At 42.3% G+C, this 16,709-nt stretch overlaps 1 protein-coding gene across 6 annotated transcripts in view; it reads right to left on the bottom strand.

Moving 5' to 3' along the window:
* USP15 (ubiquitin specific peptidase 15) overlaps window positions 1–16,709 on the bottom strand; it is a 519,523-nt gene that overhangs the window by 289,212 nt on the left and 213,602 nt on the right. For all 6 annotated transcript variants that reach the window (XM_030217240.1, XM_030217241.1, XM_030217242.1 and 3 more), the window contains one exon: window positions 14,447–14,620. In XM_030217240.1, coding sequence (XP_030073100.1) covers window positions 14,447–14,620 — 174 coding nt within the window. The remainder of the gene's footprint in view (window positions 1–14,446; window positions 14,621–16,709) is intronic.

The following is a 16,709-nucleotide window of genomic DNA, read 5'->3' as shown; positions in this document are numbered from 1 at the left end:
ACGCCACACCCATCTGCCCTGCTATCCAGGGAAGAAGCCCCAGTAAAGTTCACAAGGGAAGCCAGGGAACTGTCCAGAGGGGGGTATCTCCCAACATCTGTTGATTAATGTATGTTCATGGTTTAAAAAGCCCCTTCTGCCATATAGCCACTGTTTGAAGTAGTGCTTCCCTATGATATGGTATCCCTTGTCCTTTAAATACGATGGTTATAGGGGCATGAGCCGACCACGTGCGTGTGTGAATAACGGTAGCCTGTGTGCCTGATCGTACTCCTGCACTGCCCAACCAAAGATCTATTCGGGAATGAGAGTCATGTGGTGCCGAGTAGCAGGTATAATCTCTTTCTTGACCGTGCATAACCCTCTAAATGTCAACCAATCCTCAGTCATTGATAAACCTCATTAATTTGTCTCTCTCCGCTCTAGCGTATGTGGCTACCTTAGAGGAGTTATCCAGCACAGGATCTAGAGTTAAGTTAAAATCCACCCCCCCCCCCCCAACTAGGATTTCACCCTCTATGTGCTTAGATAGCTTTAAGGTCAGTTGGTCAAAGAACTCCCCTTGAGCTTGGTTGGGAGCGAAGATGTTTACCAGCGTGTAAGTCCGCCCTGCAATCTCCATTACTAAGACCGCATAATGACTCGCCCCATCCAATTTATGGGACCTAACCACCTAAGGGTGCCCCTTTTTCAACAGGATTTCTACTCCCAAGATCTTTGGGCTCACCCAGCTACAGGCCAGATATATCTGAGGGTATAATCTGTTGTTAAGTACTCATGTTTCGCTAACAGATGAGTCTCTTGGATAAAAATAATATCCATCCCCAACCTAGTGGCCTCTTTAAATAACCTTTTTCATTTGATAAGGGAATTCAGACCTCGTACATTCAATGACATACACGTTATAAATGACATAACAGTTTTACAGAAACAAATGCTAGATTTCCAAACTTAGCACTTAGGTGAACAATCAGTACTATCTTGTTTCGAGTCACCAACATCTCTAACCCAAACCCTCTAATATCCCTATGGTCAACAATCCCCCCCAAAACCCTTTATCCCCCCCACCCCATGATCAAAAAGCGGCCCATACAGACCTCGCGATGAAACGTAGAGAGAGCGACCGCCTTTAGCATGCCCACACTGAGCTTCATAATATAACCCCCTACCAGCAGAGAGAGGGTAAAGCTTCCAGCCCATATATACATCCATACAAAACCAGGAAATTATAAAAATGTACTCAGCCACAGTAGTCGCAACGATCCTCATCCACACTTCCGTTCCCTCGACCTATCTGCAGCTTTTGATTTAATTAATCATAAACTATTCTTGACAGATTAAGTGAGACTGGTATTTCAGGAACAATTATGAAGTGGTTTATATCCTTTCTCACCGATCGTTCATTCGTAGTAGTTCAGCAGCAATCTTCTTCTACAACATACAATTTATCATGTGGGGTTCCACAGGGATCGGTCCTGTCTCCATTATTGTTTAATCTATATGTTAGTCCCTTGGCACTCCTCATTCAAACTCATATGCAGACGATTTCCTTCTTATTCATTATGTTAAACCGTCTAATACAGACCTTACACCGCTTCAAATCTGTCTGGATAAAGTGGCAGACTGGCTGACAACATATCAATTAGTATTAAACCCAGATAAGACTGTAACGTCTTGGATAGTAGGACAGGGTACATGTCCAGCAGTGGTACCTATGCTATTTGGCCAGTACATTCCTACAGTTAAATCCTTTAGATATCTCGGGGTTATAATCGATTCTGCTTTGACTTTTGAGGAACAAATATCCGATGTAGTGAAAAAATCTTTCTTCCATCTTAGGAGACTTAGGTCAGTTAGAAATTCAATTAGTAGGGATTCCCTTAAAACACTGACATCTGCTTACATTACCTCACGCTTAGACTATTGTAATATCATATATGCAGGGATTACTCAAGCTAGCTTGAAACGACTACAAAGAATACAGAATACAGCGGCGCGTATGATTTGTAGGGCCCGGAGGGATGACAGAGTAACACCTTTATTACATCAACTGCACTGGCTTCCGGTTGAAGCAAGAGTTAAGTTTAAAGCCTTAGTTTTGACCTATAAGGCTTTTCACACACTAAACCCTGACTACCTGTCAAATTTAACAATTCCTTATACTGCTACATGAACCCTTAGATCCCTAACAGATAACAGGTTAGTGATTCCTCCTCTTGCTAGGGCTAGATGGGAATCTACGCGGAGATCGGCTTTTTTCTACTTGTCCCCTTCTCTGTGGAACGGCCTTCCAAAAGAGATCAGACTTGAGAAATCTTACTTTCATTTTCGGAAACTTTTGAAAACCTTTTATTTTACTAATTATGTAGAACAGAATTTAGAATAATGGAGGCAAGGTTATAAAAGGGTATCTTTAATGTATATTAAATCATAATTTGTACTGTTTATGTAGTTTATATTATGTACTCAAGTCTGTATTTGCGGTGCTTTCCTGTATACTAAATCATGATTTATACTGTTTTTATCTTATGTAGCTAATTTTTGGTTTTGCTGTGCTTTCCTGTAATGATTGGAGTTCCTGTATTTGTCCAAACTGTATATATAATGTTGTATTGTTCTTTTTCTATTTTACAAATTGTAAACCATTCTGTCTTGCAGTTGCAATAAGTTACGGTATATAAATTGACGTAAATAAATAAATGAGATATATCAAGTCAGTGTTCGTCCAGATAATGTAGGTCGCAGTCCTGATTGTTGTCTAGTGAGTCAACCTTTGCCCTGGGCCACACGGGTCCATCGGGGATGAGACTGATGGATTCCTCTGGATTTAGCTGCCTCGGAGCTCTCCCCAGTTTTATCGGCCGGGGGATCCACCTCTGGCAGTAGTATTTGCGCTTTCTCCAAGTTATGTATCCGCTGCATCTTCCCTTCCATGTGGTATGCTAAAGCAAATGGTTGCAGCCATCAATACTTAACTCCCTTTTCTCGGAGATATTTAGTAAATCCTCACAACTCGGACCGATGTTTCAGCGTGGTAGGGGCCAGGTCTTGGTATATCTCTATTGGAAATGTTTCCCACTGTAATGGAGCAGATTTGTTCGCCTTTGCCAAAATCAATTCTTTAGTTTTATATTCCACAAAGCAAGCGATGATATCTCTTGGAATATTTGCTCTCGGGTGGGTGGCCACTCTATGCGCTCGTTCAATTTTAATCGATTCCGGGGCCACTGCCTGGTCTTCCGTGGACAACAGCATACCCGCAATCTGCTGTGTCACCAGCTCACAGTTTATATATTCGGCCTGCTCCGGTATCCCCCCGATGTGAATATTCCTTCTAAGACCACGATTTTCTAAGTCCTCCACCTTATCAGATAGGAACCCACATAAGGCCTGTTGCTCCATCATAGACGATTCAAGGGTATTTATAGCTTCTTGCTGGTCTTCCACTCTATTGTCCACTTCCTCCACGCGATGGCCCAGTTCCAAGATTTTGCCGCGAAGGTCCGTAGCCAACGTCGAGAGGTCCTCTCACACCCCTTTAATGTCCAATCTAATCTCTTCCAGTAGTGCACGAAACTCACAAATATTGAATTCTCCCAGCTAAGGAACTCCATCGTGTGCTTGCTCGTCTGCCCGAGCCATTACTGCATTTGTGGGCCCCGCTGCTGCTGCCATCTTGTTTGCAGGGGCTTGTGATCGATAAGCAAACTCTTTTAGCGATTTGCAGGATGAAGTTTGCCCATTCCCGGCCATATAATTAAACAGTGGATCACTTGCGATCAAGTAGGCTGGTTTTATCGTGGTTTTTGCTATTTCAGCTGGATATAGGTGAGGCATGCAGAGCTATTCGATCAGGCAGCCATTGCCGGATGTGACGTCACCGCTCTCTCCTTGGCAGCCATTTTAACGAAGATGCGGCAGGAAGAGGGTCAGCGCCAGCAGCGGGAAGGAAAGACTGGGGATCTTTCCTGCCCCGAAGAATCCATTAGACCACCAGGGACGCTGCCTTCAGGTATGCGCTGGGAATGGGACCCTGTGGCTCGGAGGAGCAGGGAGGAGGTCTGTAATAGGTAGGTGGATGGGGTGAGGTGGGGAGGATACTGTAAAAAAAAAAAAAGTTAAATTTTTAAACATGCCACCGGCTTGTTCATAGGGATGTACACAGAGGAAGTATAATAAGGGAATAACTTTTCATAGGTAGACTAGTAATTTAGTGTAATTTGGAGGGGCTGGTTATAGGGACACCTAACCCTAGACCTTTTAGTAATGTAGCAGACAAAAGACAATTGTACTGTATTGTAACTTCAGATATCAAGAATGGAGTAACATGGCCTCAAAAGCTCATGTACAACAACAGGCCACTTTGAATGCTTAACATGAGTATTTCTCTGCTCTTGTCCAAAATGATTCCAATCCCAAGACATTATACAAATTTTTGCGGTGCATGACTTCGTCTTCTCCTCGTTCTTAATCTAGTACTCTTACTGCTGATCAGTTTGCAGTTACTTTTAGGGACCAGGCCCTTACTATCTAGGTATCTCTACTTGGTTCCTACAGTGCACAGAAAGACTCATCATCTGCTGATAATGTTCCTATCCCTGGTATGTTATCTACCTTTACCCTCCCCTCTTCTCTTGCATTATCTAGACTGGTGTCAAACATATGCTTCTCTACGTCTACAATAGATCCTACATCTATCTCACTATTGAAGTGTCTTCCACCAACATTTTGCCCCTATCAGTCTATGGGAAGGTCTGGTACCTTCTGAATGGAAAACTGCATCTGTTCTACCACATTTAAAAGATGAGAAAGAAAGCTGATCTATCAGACACCTCCAACTATGATTGACTTCCACTTTCCCTTTCCTTCTAAAGTCACAGGGGAATTGATTGCTGATCAACTCTGCTCTTATTTAGATTCTACCAATGCTCTTCATCTTAGACAAAGAGGGTTCCATGCATATTATGTTAGATCAAATATTCATAGGGAAAATGCTTGTGAATAAGCTGGAACTGAACCTGGCAAAATCTGAACTGATGATGGTTGGGCAGCAAGTTAGCTAGTCCTGCACATTATGAGCCTGTAATTATTCAGAATGTACTGCCGCCTGTGAAAGATTGTGTGATGGGTCTTGTGTTATTCTGGATTCATTATTGACTATGTAGGCTCAGGTTACTTGGGTGATTCAGGCTTTATTTTTAGGTGTTCTTAGTAAGATAAAATCCATGTTGCCAGCGAAGGACTTTCACCTAGTGGTTCAGAGTTTGATCTTGATGAAGCTGGATTATTGTAATGTCTTCTATTTGGTTTGTAGGTGCTTAGTAAAGCGTTACAGAATGTGCAAAATGCAGTGGCGAGACTGATGATAAGTTTTAAGCACTGGGAACATGGGACTCCTGTCTTGTGGGAGCTTCACTGACTTCCTGTCTACTATTGAATCAGGCTTAAGTTGTTGATTCTTGTTCACAGTTTATGGTTTGACACCATATATGAACAAGGCATTGCAGGTTTATCATCCAGCTAAGAGATTACGATCAGAAGGAGGTGCTGCCTTTTTGATCTCCTTTGAAAAGGTTGTATTATTTTGAAACTAAGTAGGCAACATTATCTATTGTGGGCCCTTTGTTATGGAACGGGTTACCTATTCTTATGTTCCTATGTTATCTATTACTACTACTACTTACCATTTCTATAGCGCTACAAGGCATACGCAGCGCTGTACACCATACATAAAAGACAGTCCCTGCTCAAAGAGCTTACAATCTATATTTCAACATTTTTATTGATGACAAAAGAAGAAAAAAAAACATCTACGATATTCATACACAGAGGTTCAAATAGGAAAAGATATACAATAAGGACCAAATGATACATTTCATCATCAAACTTTTAACAATTTAACCCCACCCTGCCCCTCTATCTTATGTTCAACAATTTTTTTTTAATGGATGATATAATAAAAATGAACGTCAACCGTTTCAATATATATATATCCATTGAGAAACAAAACAAATAGAATACCAACAGGGCGAAAATCGCATCATCAAAATAGTAAACATTTCCCCCCCCCCCTTCCTCTCCAACTCCGCCCCCCACCCCCCCAGATTATATGCCACACCATTGATGTACTTTTAAGCGTATTGCAAACAACTAAAACTCATCCTCCCCCTCTATTGCTGTAACCATCCTCATTCAAAAGAAGCGTAGAGAGCCTGGACTCTTATAGCTCCCCACCCTTTTATGGTTCAACAATTTTATCTTAATAATCCAACATTTACATTGCAGTCTACCAATTCCCTTTGAACCTCTTTAGGTAACATGTCATAACCACACAATAGAACTGTTCACCGTTATCCTCCATAGTTTGTAATCAGTCCCCCCCTCCCCCCCAACACCCCTGCTATACCCATCAGACTATTACTTGTCTACTCCCCCCCTCGCCCTCCATCCCCCTTCCCCCTAATTATAGGAAAAACCCCATATCGATAAATCTAACCAATAAGGAAAATCCCCCCCTCCCCCCCTCTAAGGAGATACCCAAACTTTTGATCTATATCTGAAATGGATGACTTCCTATCAACTTATAACTTAAAGCGAATTGATCACCAAACTCCTCCCCTTAGGAGATAAGCTTTGGATATATGGCCCCCAAATGTCCAGAAACTGCCTCCTCCGCTTAGGGGAACAGCCCACCCCCCTCCTTTCAAATAGCATGAATTCATGCAATCTGTTCCGCCAGTGCCAGAAATCCGGGGAGGACTCCTCCATCCATTGACTCATTATAATCCGCTTACCAATCAGACAGGCCTTGCGAATCAGTTGTCGGGCCGCACCACCCTGTAACAAGAAAAGCTCATGCTTATCTAGCAAGATCCCCATCGGGGAACACATGACTCTCGATCCCAAAAGAGTGCCCAAATACCGAACGATGGAGTCCCAAAAATGCCTCACCTTATAGCATCCCCACAAATAATGAAAGAACGACCCCGGAGCCCTTCCACACTTCCCACAGAGAGGAGTGGACACCCCTCCCATCCTGAACACTTGAGACTTTGTTAGGTAGGCCCTGTGTAGAATACGATACTGGCATTCTCTAAGTCCTGCATTGCCCGTCAAACCTGGAATCCTAGCTGTCAAAGCATTGAAATCCAAAGCCAAATGCGGCCTAGCCAAATCGTCCGCCCAACGCTGTTGAATTTGCCCTCGGATCTTGGACACCATATATCTTCCCAACGCCCTATGCAGCCCAGAGATTGAAAGACGTTCCCCCTGTATTGAATGAAAGAACTGCCGCAGAAAATGACAATGCCGAGAACCTAAAGCCCCCCTGTCCAATGAATCAACATAATGCTTCAGCTGGGCGTGAGCAAAGATACCTCCCATATCATACCCGAGCCCCAATGCCCCCAGATTCAACATTACCCCCTGCCTATCTAACACATGTTCCAACCTAGTGATACCTTGTCGCGCCCATTTCTGAAAAATCACATTCTCCAAACCTGGTTGGAACAACAAGTTGCCCCGAATAGGAAGAATATCCGAAATCCATCTACTCAAGCCAAACAGCTTCATCATATCTTTCCAAAGACTTCGCAGAGGGGTCAATAATATACTATTCCGTAACTCCACCGGAATCATCCTGCTGGGAGCTTGTAGTAAAAAGTGAAAATTACACGGTGTATAATACTGGCTTTCCAATCGTCTCCATATGTAATCATCTCGCGCCAAAAACCAGTCCCCAATGTAACGCATGAGACAAGCCCAATTATAACGCCGCAAATCCGGCAGGCCCAAACCTCCCTCACCCCAGGACCCCTGCAGTAAACTCAACGGCAACTTTGCCTTCTTTCCCCCCCAGCAAAAACGTCTGATCACCTTACTCAGCTGGTTGAGGTCTCTGGCTCGTAGATAAATGGGCAACATGTGCAGCAGATATAGCCATCTGGGGAACTCCACCATTCTGAACAACTGGATCCGCCCAGAAAGCGACAAAGGCAAAGACATCCAAGCTTGCAACCTCTCCGATGTGGCCTTCAACAAACCGGAGACATTCAGATGGTACAACTCGGAAACCCTCATCGACAAACGTATACCCAAATATTTAAAGGATCCCTGCGCCCAACGAAGAGGAAACTCCCCACCCCACTCCCGCCGTATCTCCTCCGCTGAAGACAACGCCAATGATTTGGAATAATTAAGACGAAACCCAGCGAAGTCTCCAAATTCTCGAAAAAGTTCTAAGAGGGCAGGTAGAGAAGTGCTCGGCTCCGTAAGATGCACCAGCAGGTCATCCGCAAAGGCAGAAAGAAGAAATTCCGTTCGCCCAACTGGTACTCCCTGTATCTCTGGATGCTGTAGGATTTCCCGAATGAGAGGATCCAAAGAAAGAACAAACAAAAGAGGAGACAAGGGACAACCCTGTCTAGTCCCTCTATAGATCCTAAAAGACTCTGAGTGTTCCCCATTTACCCACACATACGCCCGCGGTTCCGAATACAAGACCTCAACAGCATCCAGAAAAAACCCCCCAAAGCCGTAATGTCTCAACACCGCAAACATGTAGGACCAGTTCACCCGGTCGAACGCCTTCTCCGCATCAAAGCTAATTAAGAGCGATGGAAGGCGTCCCCGGGCCACAACTTCTAAAGATGTCAAGATAGATCGAACATTCTTCACTGCTGTCCTTCCCTTCACAAAACCCACCTGGGACTCATCAACCAATGACGGGAGGACCCCTGCCAATCTGTTGGCCAAAACTTTAGCATATAACTTCGCATCAACGTTTATAAGAGAAATGGGCCTGTAAGATTCCGGTTCCACCTCATTTTTCCCCTCCTTAGGGAGCACAACTATTTGAGCCTCCTGAAAAGTACCCGGGAGCGTGCGCTTAGCCACCATCGAGTTGAACAAGGACAACAACGGCATTTTGACCTTATCAAAAAACTGTTTGTAAAACTCTACCCTGTAACCATCTGGTCCAGGGGCCTTGTAAGTAGCACACTGCTGCAGAGCCAATATTAACTCCCCCTCCGTAAATGACCCATTCAGGCGGCCACGTTGACTGTCAAAGCCGAGGTAAGTTCAGGTTCTCCAAATACATATCACTGTCCATCACAGCATCCTGATCCACTGCATATAGTGCTTTATAAAACTGTCCAAAAACATCAGCAATTTCTCCATCTACACTCGTCATCCTCCCGTCTTTTGCCTTCAACTGCAACACGCGGTTAACGCCCCCCTTTTTATGAAGCATCCTAGCCAACAATCGCCCGGCCTTGTTCCCATATTGAAACAGACGATATTTATAATAGAATTGGGTCTTAACCGCCCTTTGATGCAGCAATTCGTTTAACTCTTTCTGCGCTCCCAACAATGCCCCCCTGCATTCAGAAGTAGGTGAGCGCCCATAGGCTCTCCGCAGCCTCTGAACCAAGGCCCCCAAACGACCAATCTCCCCATCCCTCAACCTCCGAGCCCTCGCCGAATAAGAAATAATGTCCCCTCGTAACACCGCCTTTGCTGTTTCCCAAAAAAGGGCCGGCTGATCTACATGCTCCCCATTGTGATATACATAGTCTTCCCATCTATCCATCAGATAAGCATGAAATCTCGAATCCTGCACCAGCTCCAAAGGGTATTTCCATGTCCGATTACACCCAGCCCGCGGTTTGTCCATCAGGGTCAACCACACCAAAGCATGGTCCGAGACCGCGTATGGTCCAATCTCCGCTTTCTGCACCTGGGATAATAGAGAGCGAGAAACAAACAAATAATCGATACGGGATTGAGAGCCATGTGCTCGAGAAAGATGAGTAAAGTCTCTCTCAGATGGGTGCAGCACCCTCCAAACATCTACCAGCTCCAAAGCCTTACATAAGGAAGATAGTGCCCTACAGCCTCCCCCCGAACTCTGGCCACCTGAATTGGAACGATCCATTAAGGGATCAATCACTAAGTTATAGTCACCCCCTAATATCAGCTCCCCCCCCCCCCCCCCCGCACGCGGAGCCAGTCTCTTAATCAAGGCTTGAAAGAACTTGCCATTGAACACATTGGGGGCATATACATTACAGAACACCAAATGGCGACCAGCTATCTCCACATCGGCCAAGACCCACCTGCCCTCCGGATCAGCCTGGGTCAAGTTGAGCCGAAGTGGGATACCCTTCCTGAATAGGATCATCACCCCTGCCTTCCTCCCCACTGCAGGAGCCTCCACCAAAGAACCAACCCAACCTCTTTTAAACTTAGCATGTTCTCCGGAGGACAGGTGCGTTTCCTGCAGAAAAGCTACATCCGCCCTCTGCCGCTGCAGCGCTTGTAACACCTTAGTGCGCTTAATAGGGGAGGAAACACCCCCTACATTCCACGAGATTATTCTAAGTGATCCCAATAACCCAGTAGTCATGTATTCTCATAACAAAACTAACTCCACTCAAAAACAAAGGAGGGTGCCCCCCAGCCCATGGACACCTCCCCCACAACCATCCATTCGAAAAACTTCTTCTCCATACTATCTCCAGATATCTCCTCAGCCCTCCCTCCCCACCCTTCCCTCCCATCCCAACCCCTACATCATCCTCCATAGCTCCTAAAAGAGCCGGACCACGCGAGCTCCCCCCTCACCCATCTCATCTACAGTTCCATAATCACGCATGCCCCCTTTATACATCAAAGTTATCTCCCGCACCCACTCACTCCCCCCAGACATTATAAGATATCCATCCAAGCCTCATATATATAGCCCCTTCCTCTAGTACCCAGGGGCCCTTCCCATCATATAATTATAATACAGTGTCCCTTACAGATCCTCACTCAACTATAACAGAAAATAGAACCGCATTCACTCACCACCTTCTCAAACAAATCACACCAACTGCATTATATATTTGTGATATCTATCCCCACAGTTCCAAAAAAAAAAAAAAAAAAAAATCACTACAACGTGCTCACTAGTACTCCTCACCATCTCACCAAGTATGTACCAGTCCAGTCCCTTCATATGTCCATTCCACTCTCACTGGCTGTCAACTCCAGTCTCTTCATGCTGGCCCTTCAGCAGGTAGGTCTTGTTGAATAAACTTCATCGCTTCCTCCGCCACAGTAAAGAACTGCTGGGACCCCCGGTACCAAATTTTCAGTCGTGCGGGGTAGAGTAAAGCAAATTGTATTTTTCTGGAAAACAAAAGCTGGCACACTTCGCGAAACGCTTTTCGCTGCAATGACACTGCCGTGGAAAAATCCTGAAAGCAGCGCACCACTGAATTTTCATACTTGAGCTGTCCCAATTTCCTGAGTGCTTGTAAGATATCCTGTTTGTGTGCAAAGTTCAGCACCTTAAAAATCACAACTCTGGGACGCGAATCATCCTTTCGCACAGGCCCTAACCTGTGGGCCCGCTCCACTCTTAACGGGCCTGTTGTCAACTTGAGCTGGAGTGCTGTGGGGAGCCAGGATTCGAGGAAAGATCGCAAATCAGCCTCTCTAATAGCTTCCAGCAGCCCCACCATTCTGATGTTACTCCTCCGCGCCCGATTTTCAAGGTCCTCCAATTTTGCCTCAAGTCGCTCCACCTTCTGTTTCAGGGCTTTACTCGACGTCTCCTGCTGTTGCACCGAATCTTCTACATCCGATAGCCTTTGTTTATATTGGGTAAACTCCGTCTGGATACCGCCCAGCTTGTCGTCGATCCCTTTCAGCTGATCCGCGATCCTTTGCAGTTTAAGGTCTACGGAGACCTCCAGCATGGCCGACACTTCTGCCGCTACCTCCGCGGCCCATGCGGAGCTCACTGTCGGCGGACTCCCGCTCTCCGTCTCCGCCATCTTGTTTTCGAGCAGCCGACTTCGCGCCCCTTCTTTCTTTCCAGATTTAGCTGCCATTCTCCACTCCTGCACCCTATCCGCGTCTACCAACAGCTGCCACTACACTTCCCCTTCTCAGCAATATTCTCCGATTTAGTGGGAGTAGCGCGATGAAAGTTAGAAAGCTCAATTAACTGCGGGTAAGGAGGGAGCTCTGCACAGCGACTGCCACTCTCTAGCCGTGCATCACGTGGTCCCAAGAGCTTACAATCTAAATATCAGACTCCTTCCTGACTTTTCGCATTTTAGGAAACAAATGAAGGTTAATTTGTTTGTAAATGCGTTTTTGGCATGAATTTGTTCCAGAAAGTGTATTTGCTAACAGTAGAACTTGGCTTAGGCATTATGCAATTTATTGTTTTGTGATTTTATTACAGTGTATGTATCTCTGTAGTCCATTTAGTTGCAGGGGGGTTAGAAATAGCATAAATGTCATTCTTTTGTCTATCGATATGTCTATAGCTTTTGATCTTGTGAATCACAATTTTTTTTCAACATCTGATTGATTCTATCTTTGCCCCACTACCACTGCACTGTGGTGTTCCACAGTGGCCTATCCTAGGTCCCATTCTTTTTAATGTTTTTTTGCTATTTCCCCTAGAACTTCTTATTCAATCTTTGGGTTTCATCTTCTTTATTTAAGCTGATAATATTCATCTGCTTCTTCTGGTTGATTCATATTCTATGGCTTTTAGTTTAAATGTTTCTTTTTGTTTGGATAGGATTGCTGACTGGCTAGCCACTAATGGACTAAAATCATTTAAAGTGCCAATACATGATTTTTTAATGGGATCAAACTCTACGCTCAGTGTTTGCTCCTTCTATACTTGGTACACCAGTTCCTTTGAAGGACTCTCTCTGAAAATGTTGGATATTATCTAGGACTGACTTTTCCCCTCAGATTTCTAAAATAGTAATGAAATCATTTTTTTAAGTTACAGCAATTGTGTGCCATCTGTCTGCTCAATGACAAATGCATGTCTTCTCTTGCTTCACTCCTTGGTATTAACATGCTTAGATTAGAATAGTTCCCTTCTATGTGGCTTGTCTCAAGTACAACTTCATAGACCCCAGCTTATTCACAATGCTTCTGTCCTCTTTATTTAGAAAAATATTGAGTTATAAAGTTTGGCTTAAGATCTAAAAGAAAAGTACATTTAAATAATTTGAACTGCGATCAGTTTCCTTGTTTAAAAATCAGCTAACACAGAAAAGATTTTTAGGTGCGGCCATGCCAAATTTATAGAATTCTATGCCGCAAGAACTGAGGTGTGAAAGACTATTTGACATTTAGAAACAAATTGACAACTTGGTTATTCAGGAAATATTTGTTAAGTTTATTTTTTTTCTAAATTTTTAACCAGTTATTGTAATGGCTGTACTGGGTAAATTATTCTTGTGGGTTTTTTTTGTGTACAGTATATTAATGTCCTGTTCATTATTATTATTAAATTGCTCTTTGGAGCAAAAAAAACAAAAAACAACAACGTAGCGTATCACTTCTATCTAACGAACATTGGCTGCTAGTAGTTTTTTGAAAACTGTTTAATATTCTTATGCCATTGGGCTCTCTGCTGTGGTTTCCCTCCATTTTGTATAATTCTCTTATGTCCTTCCTGTTCCCTAAACTTCTTGGTTGTTCATACTCATATGCAAATCTGTTTAGATTCTGTTTGCTATTCCTGCCTTCAAGTTGTTGTTACTATGTTTTAGAATGGATTACCATTCCATATTTGCTCTGAGACTTCACATTGTAAATTTAAAACAGCACTTAAAACTTTATTATACTCAAGTTTTTTCTACTGAGTAATGTGCGGAGGCTGTGCCTTTGTTTATGGTATGGTCTTCAGGCAACTCATTACCCTTACTATTGTATGAACTAGACTTCAGATTATACACTCCCTCTTTTCCTTGTGTTCCCACTACTTTTTTAAAAATAGTGTGAAATGGACAGAGTATTGAAAAATATTGTAACTTTTACCTTTTGTGTGGTCCTTGCTTCTTTCTGTTTTCTACCCTACACTTTACTGAGAAGTAAACTGATTATATCAAATAAAGTTGAAGATGATGTTGATCATCATCATCATTTTATGATTCAATAAAAGTTATAACGTACGAATACATTTAGGGGGACTTTTACTAAGCTGTGCTAGCATTTTTAGCTCACACTAAAAAAATCAGCTGGTGCTAAATGTTGAGATACCCATTATATTCCTATGGGTGTTTAAGAATTTAGCACCAGCTGATTTGTACCGCGAGCTAAAAACACTAGTGCAGCTTAGTAAATACCCCATTAGATTCCTATTTACTAATGCTTTGTGTATGATAACATTGTTATCATGTGATATGCAATAGTAAAAAGGGGCCTTATATCATTAGAACTACAAAAATTATATAAATGACAAATTGTGTACGTACATTTATGGATTCACTCAATTTTAGAAAAGCTTTATAATACTCACAACTGCTTAATTTCTAAAAAAAAAGAGAAGATTTAGTATATCAAACAGTTTTATAGGTTTCCTGTGTCTATGTTAGTAAACGTAATGAGTTTAAAGTAAGTTTGTTTAGATAATACTAACCTTAAAAACTCTTGGCGTCACATAGCTGTATTTTCCTGACCACATTTGCTTGATATGTTCTGCATAAGACTTTGCTATTTCTCCTCGCATTCCTAAGGGATTGTCTAAGTTTAGTTCATCCTGGTATTTATCATTGAGAAAGTACTCAGTTAGCGGTGGGGTGTTGCTTAAACACTGTGAAAGAGAATACAAATAACTGCATAAAAATACTTACACACCCACTACTGAAAAGCAGACCATAAACAGGCTTATCCCATTTCACTTAACATAAAACTTATTTGTAAAATGTGCTGATACTATATCTCATATGAAGCTTTTTAGTAGTAAAAAAATGAACAAATCATAGTAACATAGTAGATGACGGCAGAGAAAGACCTGCACGGTCCATCCAGTCTGCCCAACAAGATAACTCATACGTGCTACTTTTTGTGTATACCTGACCTTGATTAGTATCTGCCATTTTCACGGCACAGACCGTAGAAGTCTGCCCAGCACTAGCCCCGCCTCCCTACCACCAGCCCCGCCCCCACCACCGGCTCTGCCACCCAATCTCCGCTAAGCTTCTGAGGATCCACTCCTTCTGAACAGGATTCCTTTATGTTTATCCCACGCATTTTTGAATTCCGTTAAGATGAGTTAAAAATTATACAAATGTAATTTGATCCTCATCAAAACTTATTCTGAAAATAAATAAAAGAAAATAAAATTATCTATTAAGAAATAAAATTTAGCTTGCAAAGTTGCTAGACTTCAGCAAAATGTTATATTCCTTGGAAGTTAATATCATAAGTGGAGTTCGTTAACAAAACAGAGCTCTTCTAGGCATCCACATCAGTCAGATGATACACTGCTCAAATAGACAGGACCAGTATAATATATGACTTAACATCAAACATGCTAGCTATAAACATACCTGTTAATATACTAGCATAGCAGCGTGGTAGCCATGTTAGTCCACTTTTAAAGGTAATAAACAGAAATAAAACAAAACATAGAAAAGAAAATAAGACGATAGCTTTTTTATTGGACTAACATAATACATTTTTTAATTAGCTTTCGAAGGTAACCCTCAGATCAGAACTGAGCAAATGATGACAAGTATTAGAATATATAAGTGAAACACAAAAGTATTCCAATGACAGTCTCACAGGAAGAGAGTGGGGTGGGTTAGGTGAGAAACAGGGAGAGCTGGGTGGATGAAAAACAAGGGGAGATTTATGAGTGATAAGAAAGTGACAAAGCAGTAGAATTTGATGGTTATAGTGGGGAAGAAAACCCAAATCTTTGTTAAGTCCTGTCTGATGGGTGTCAAAATATTTAATCATTTTGACTTCAAAGGTCTTACATTCCTGGATTGTCTTAAAACTTCCTTTTAGTATTTTCACCATAAAATCATGGATGTACTGTTTTGGTTTTGTAAAGTGCTGTCCCACAGAGGTGACATCCTGGTTGGGATTGTGATGTTTGATATTATGTTTATGTAAATTGATTCTTGTCTTTTGCAGCTGGCTTGTTTCTCCAACATAGCATCCTTCTTCACACTTTTTGCATTGAATGATATATACCACATTTGAAGATGAGAATGTTATGTTACAGGACTTTTCTATTCTGCAATAACTTTATCATCAAATCAAGATAACCAGAAAAATAGTCCAGGAATTACAGTACAATTTATTCATAAACCAATACTAAAAATTCACTAAATAAATGAGTCTTAAGTCTCTTATGAAAAATTAGTTTGATAAAACATGAACCTATAATGGTAAATTCCACACAGAAACAGCTTGATAATACAAGAATATTCAAACACTTTAAATCTTATAACCTGTTTAGATAATGGAAAATGAAGTAGCATTTGATTGCGAGTCCTGCTCCTAACTCCATTAGAAAGAAGAACTACCCAATCAGCTAAATATAATGAAGCATCACCATACATAATCTGAAAAACTAAGGATCTCCTTATGCTGAATATTTTTCCCATGTGACTGTGGGATCCTGTGAAATATGTTGGCACAGCTTGAAGCTTGGTATATTGAAAGGACATGTGCCCCATTCTCTGCTTTTTGAGCTTGTAGTGGGATCTTACTTTCCACTAATTTGTGTTTCAAATTAGGTGGCTGTTGGAAGGCAAGCATTGGTGGAGCTGGGAATATCTCTTTCAGTAATCTCTCCTCCTGGAGTAGTGGATGTAGATCTTTTATGATTCTTAATTTTGCCAGCTGTGGATTGTATGTCACTACAAGGGTGATTCTCTCTGTGGCTT

This window comes from Microcaecilia unicolor, chromosome 10 (genome assembly GCF_901765095.1).
Source record: "Microcaecilia unicolor chromosome 10, aMicUni1.1, whole genome shotgun sequence".
Lineage (NCBI taxonomy): Eukaryota > Metazoa > Chordata > Amphibia > Gymnophiona > Siphonopidae > Microcaecilia > Microcaecilia unicolor.
Note: the sequence above shows the minus strand (reverse complement) of the source record. Positions and strands in the feature narration are given on the sequence as shown.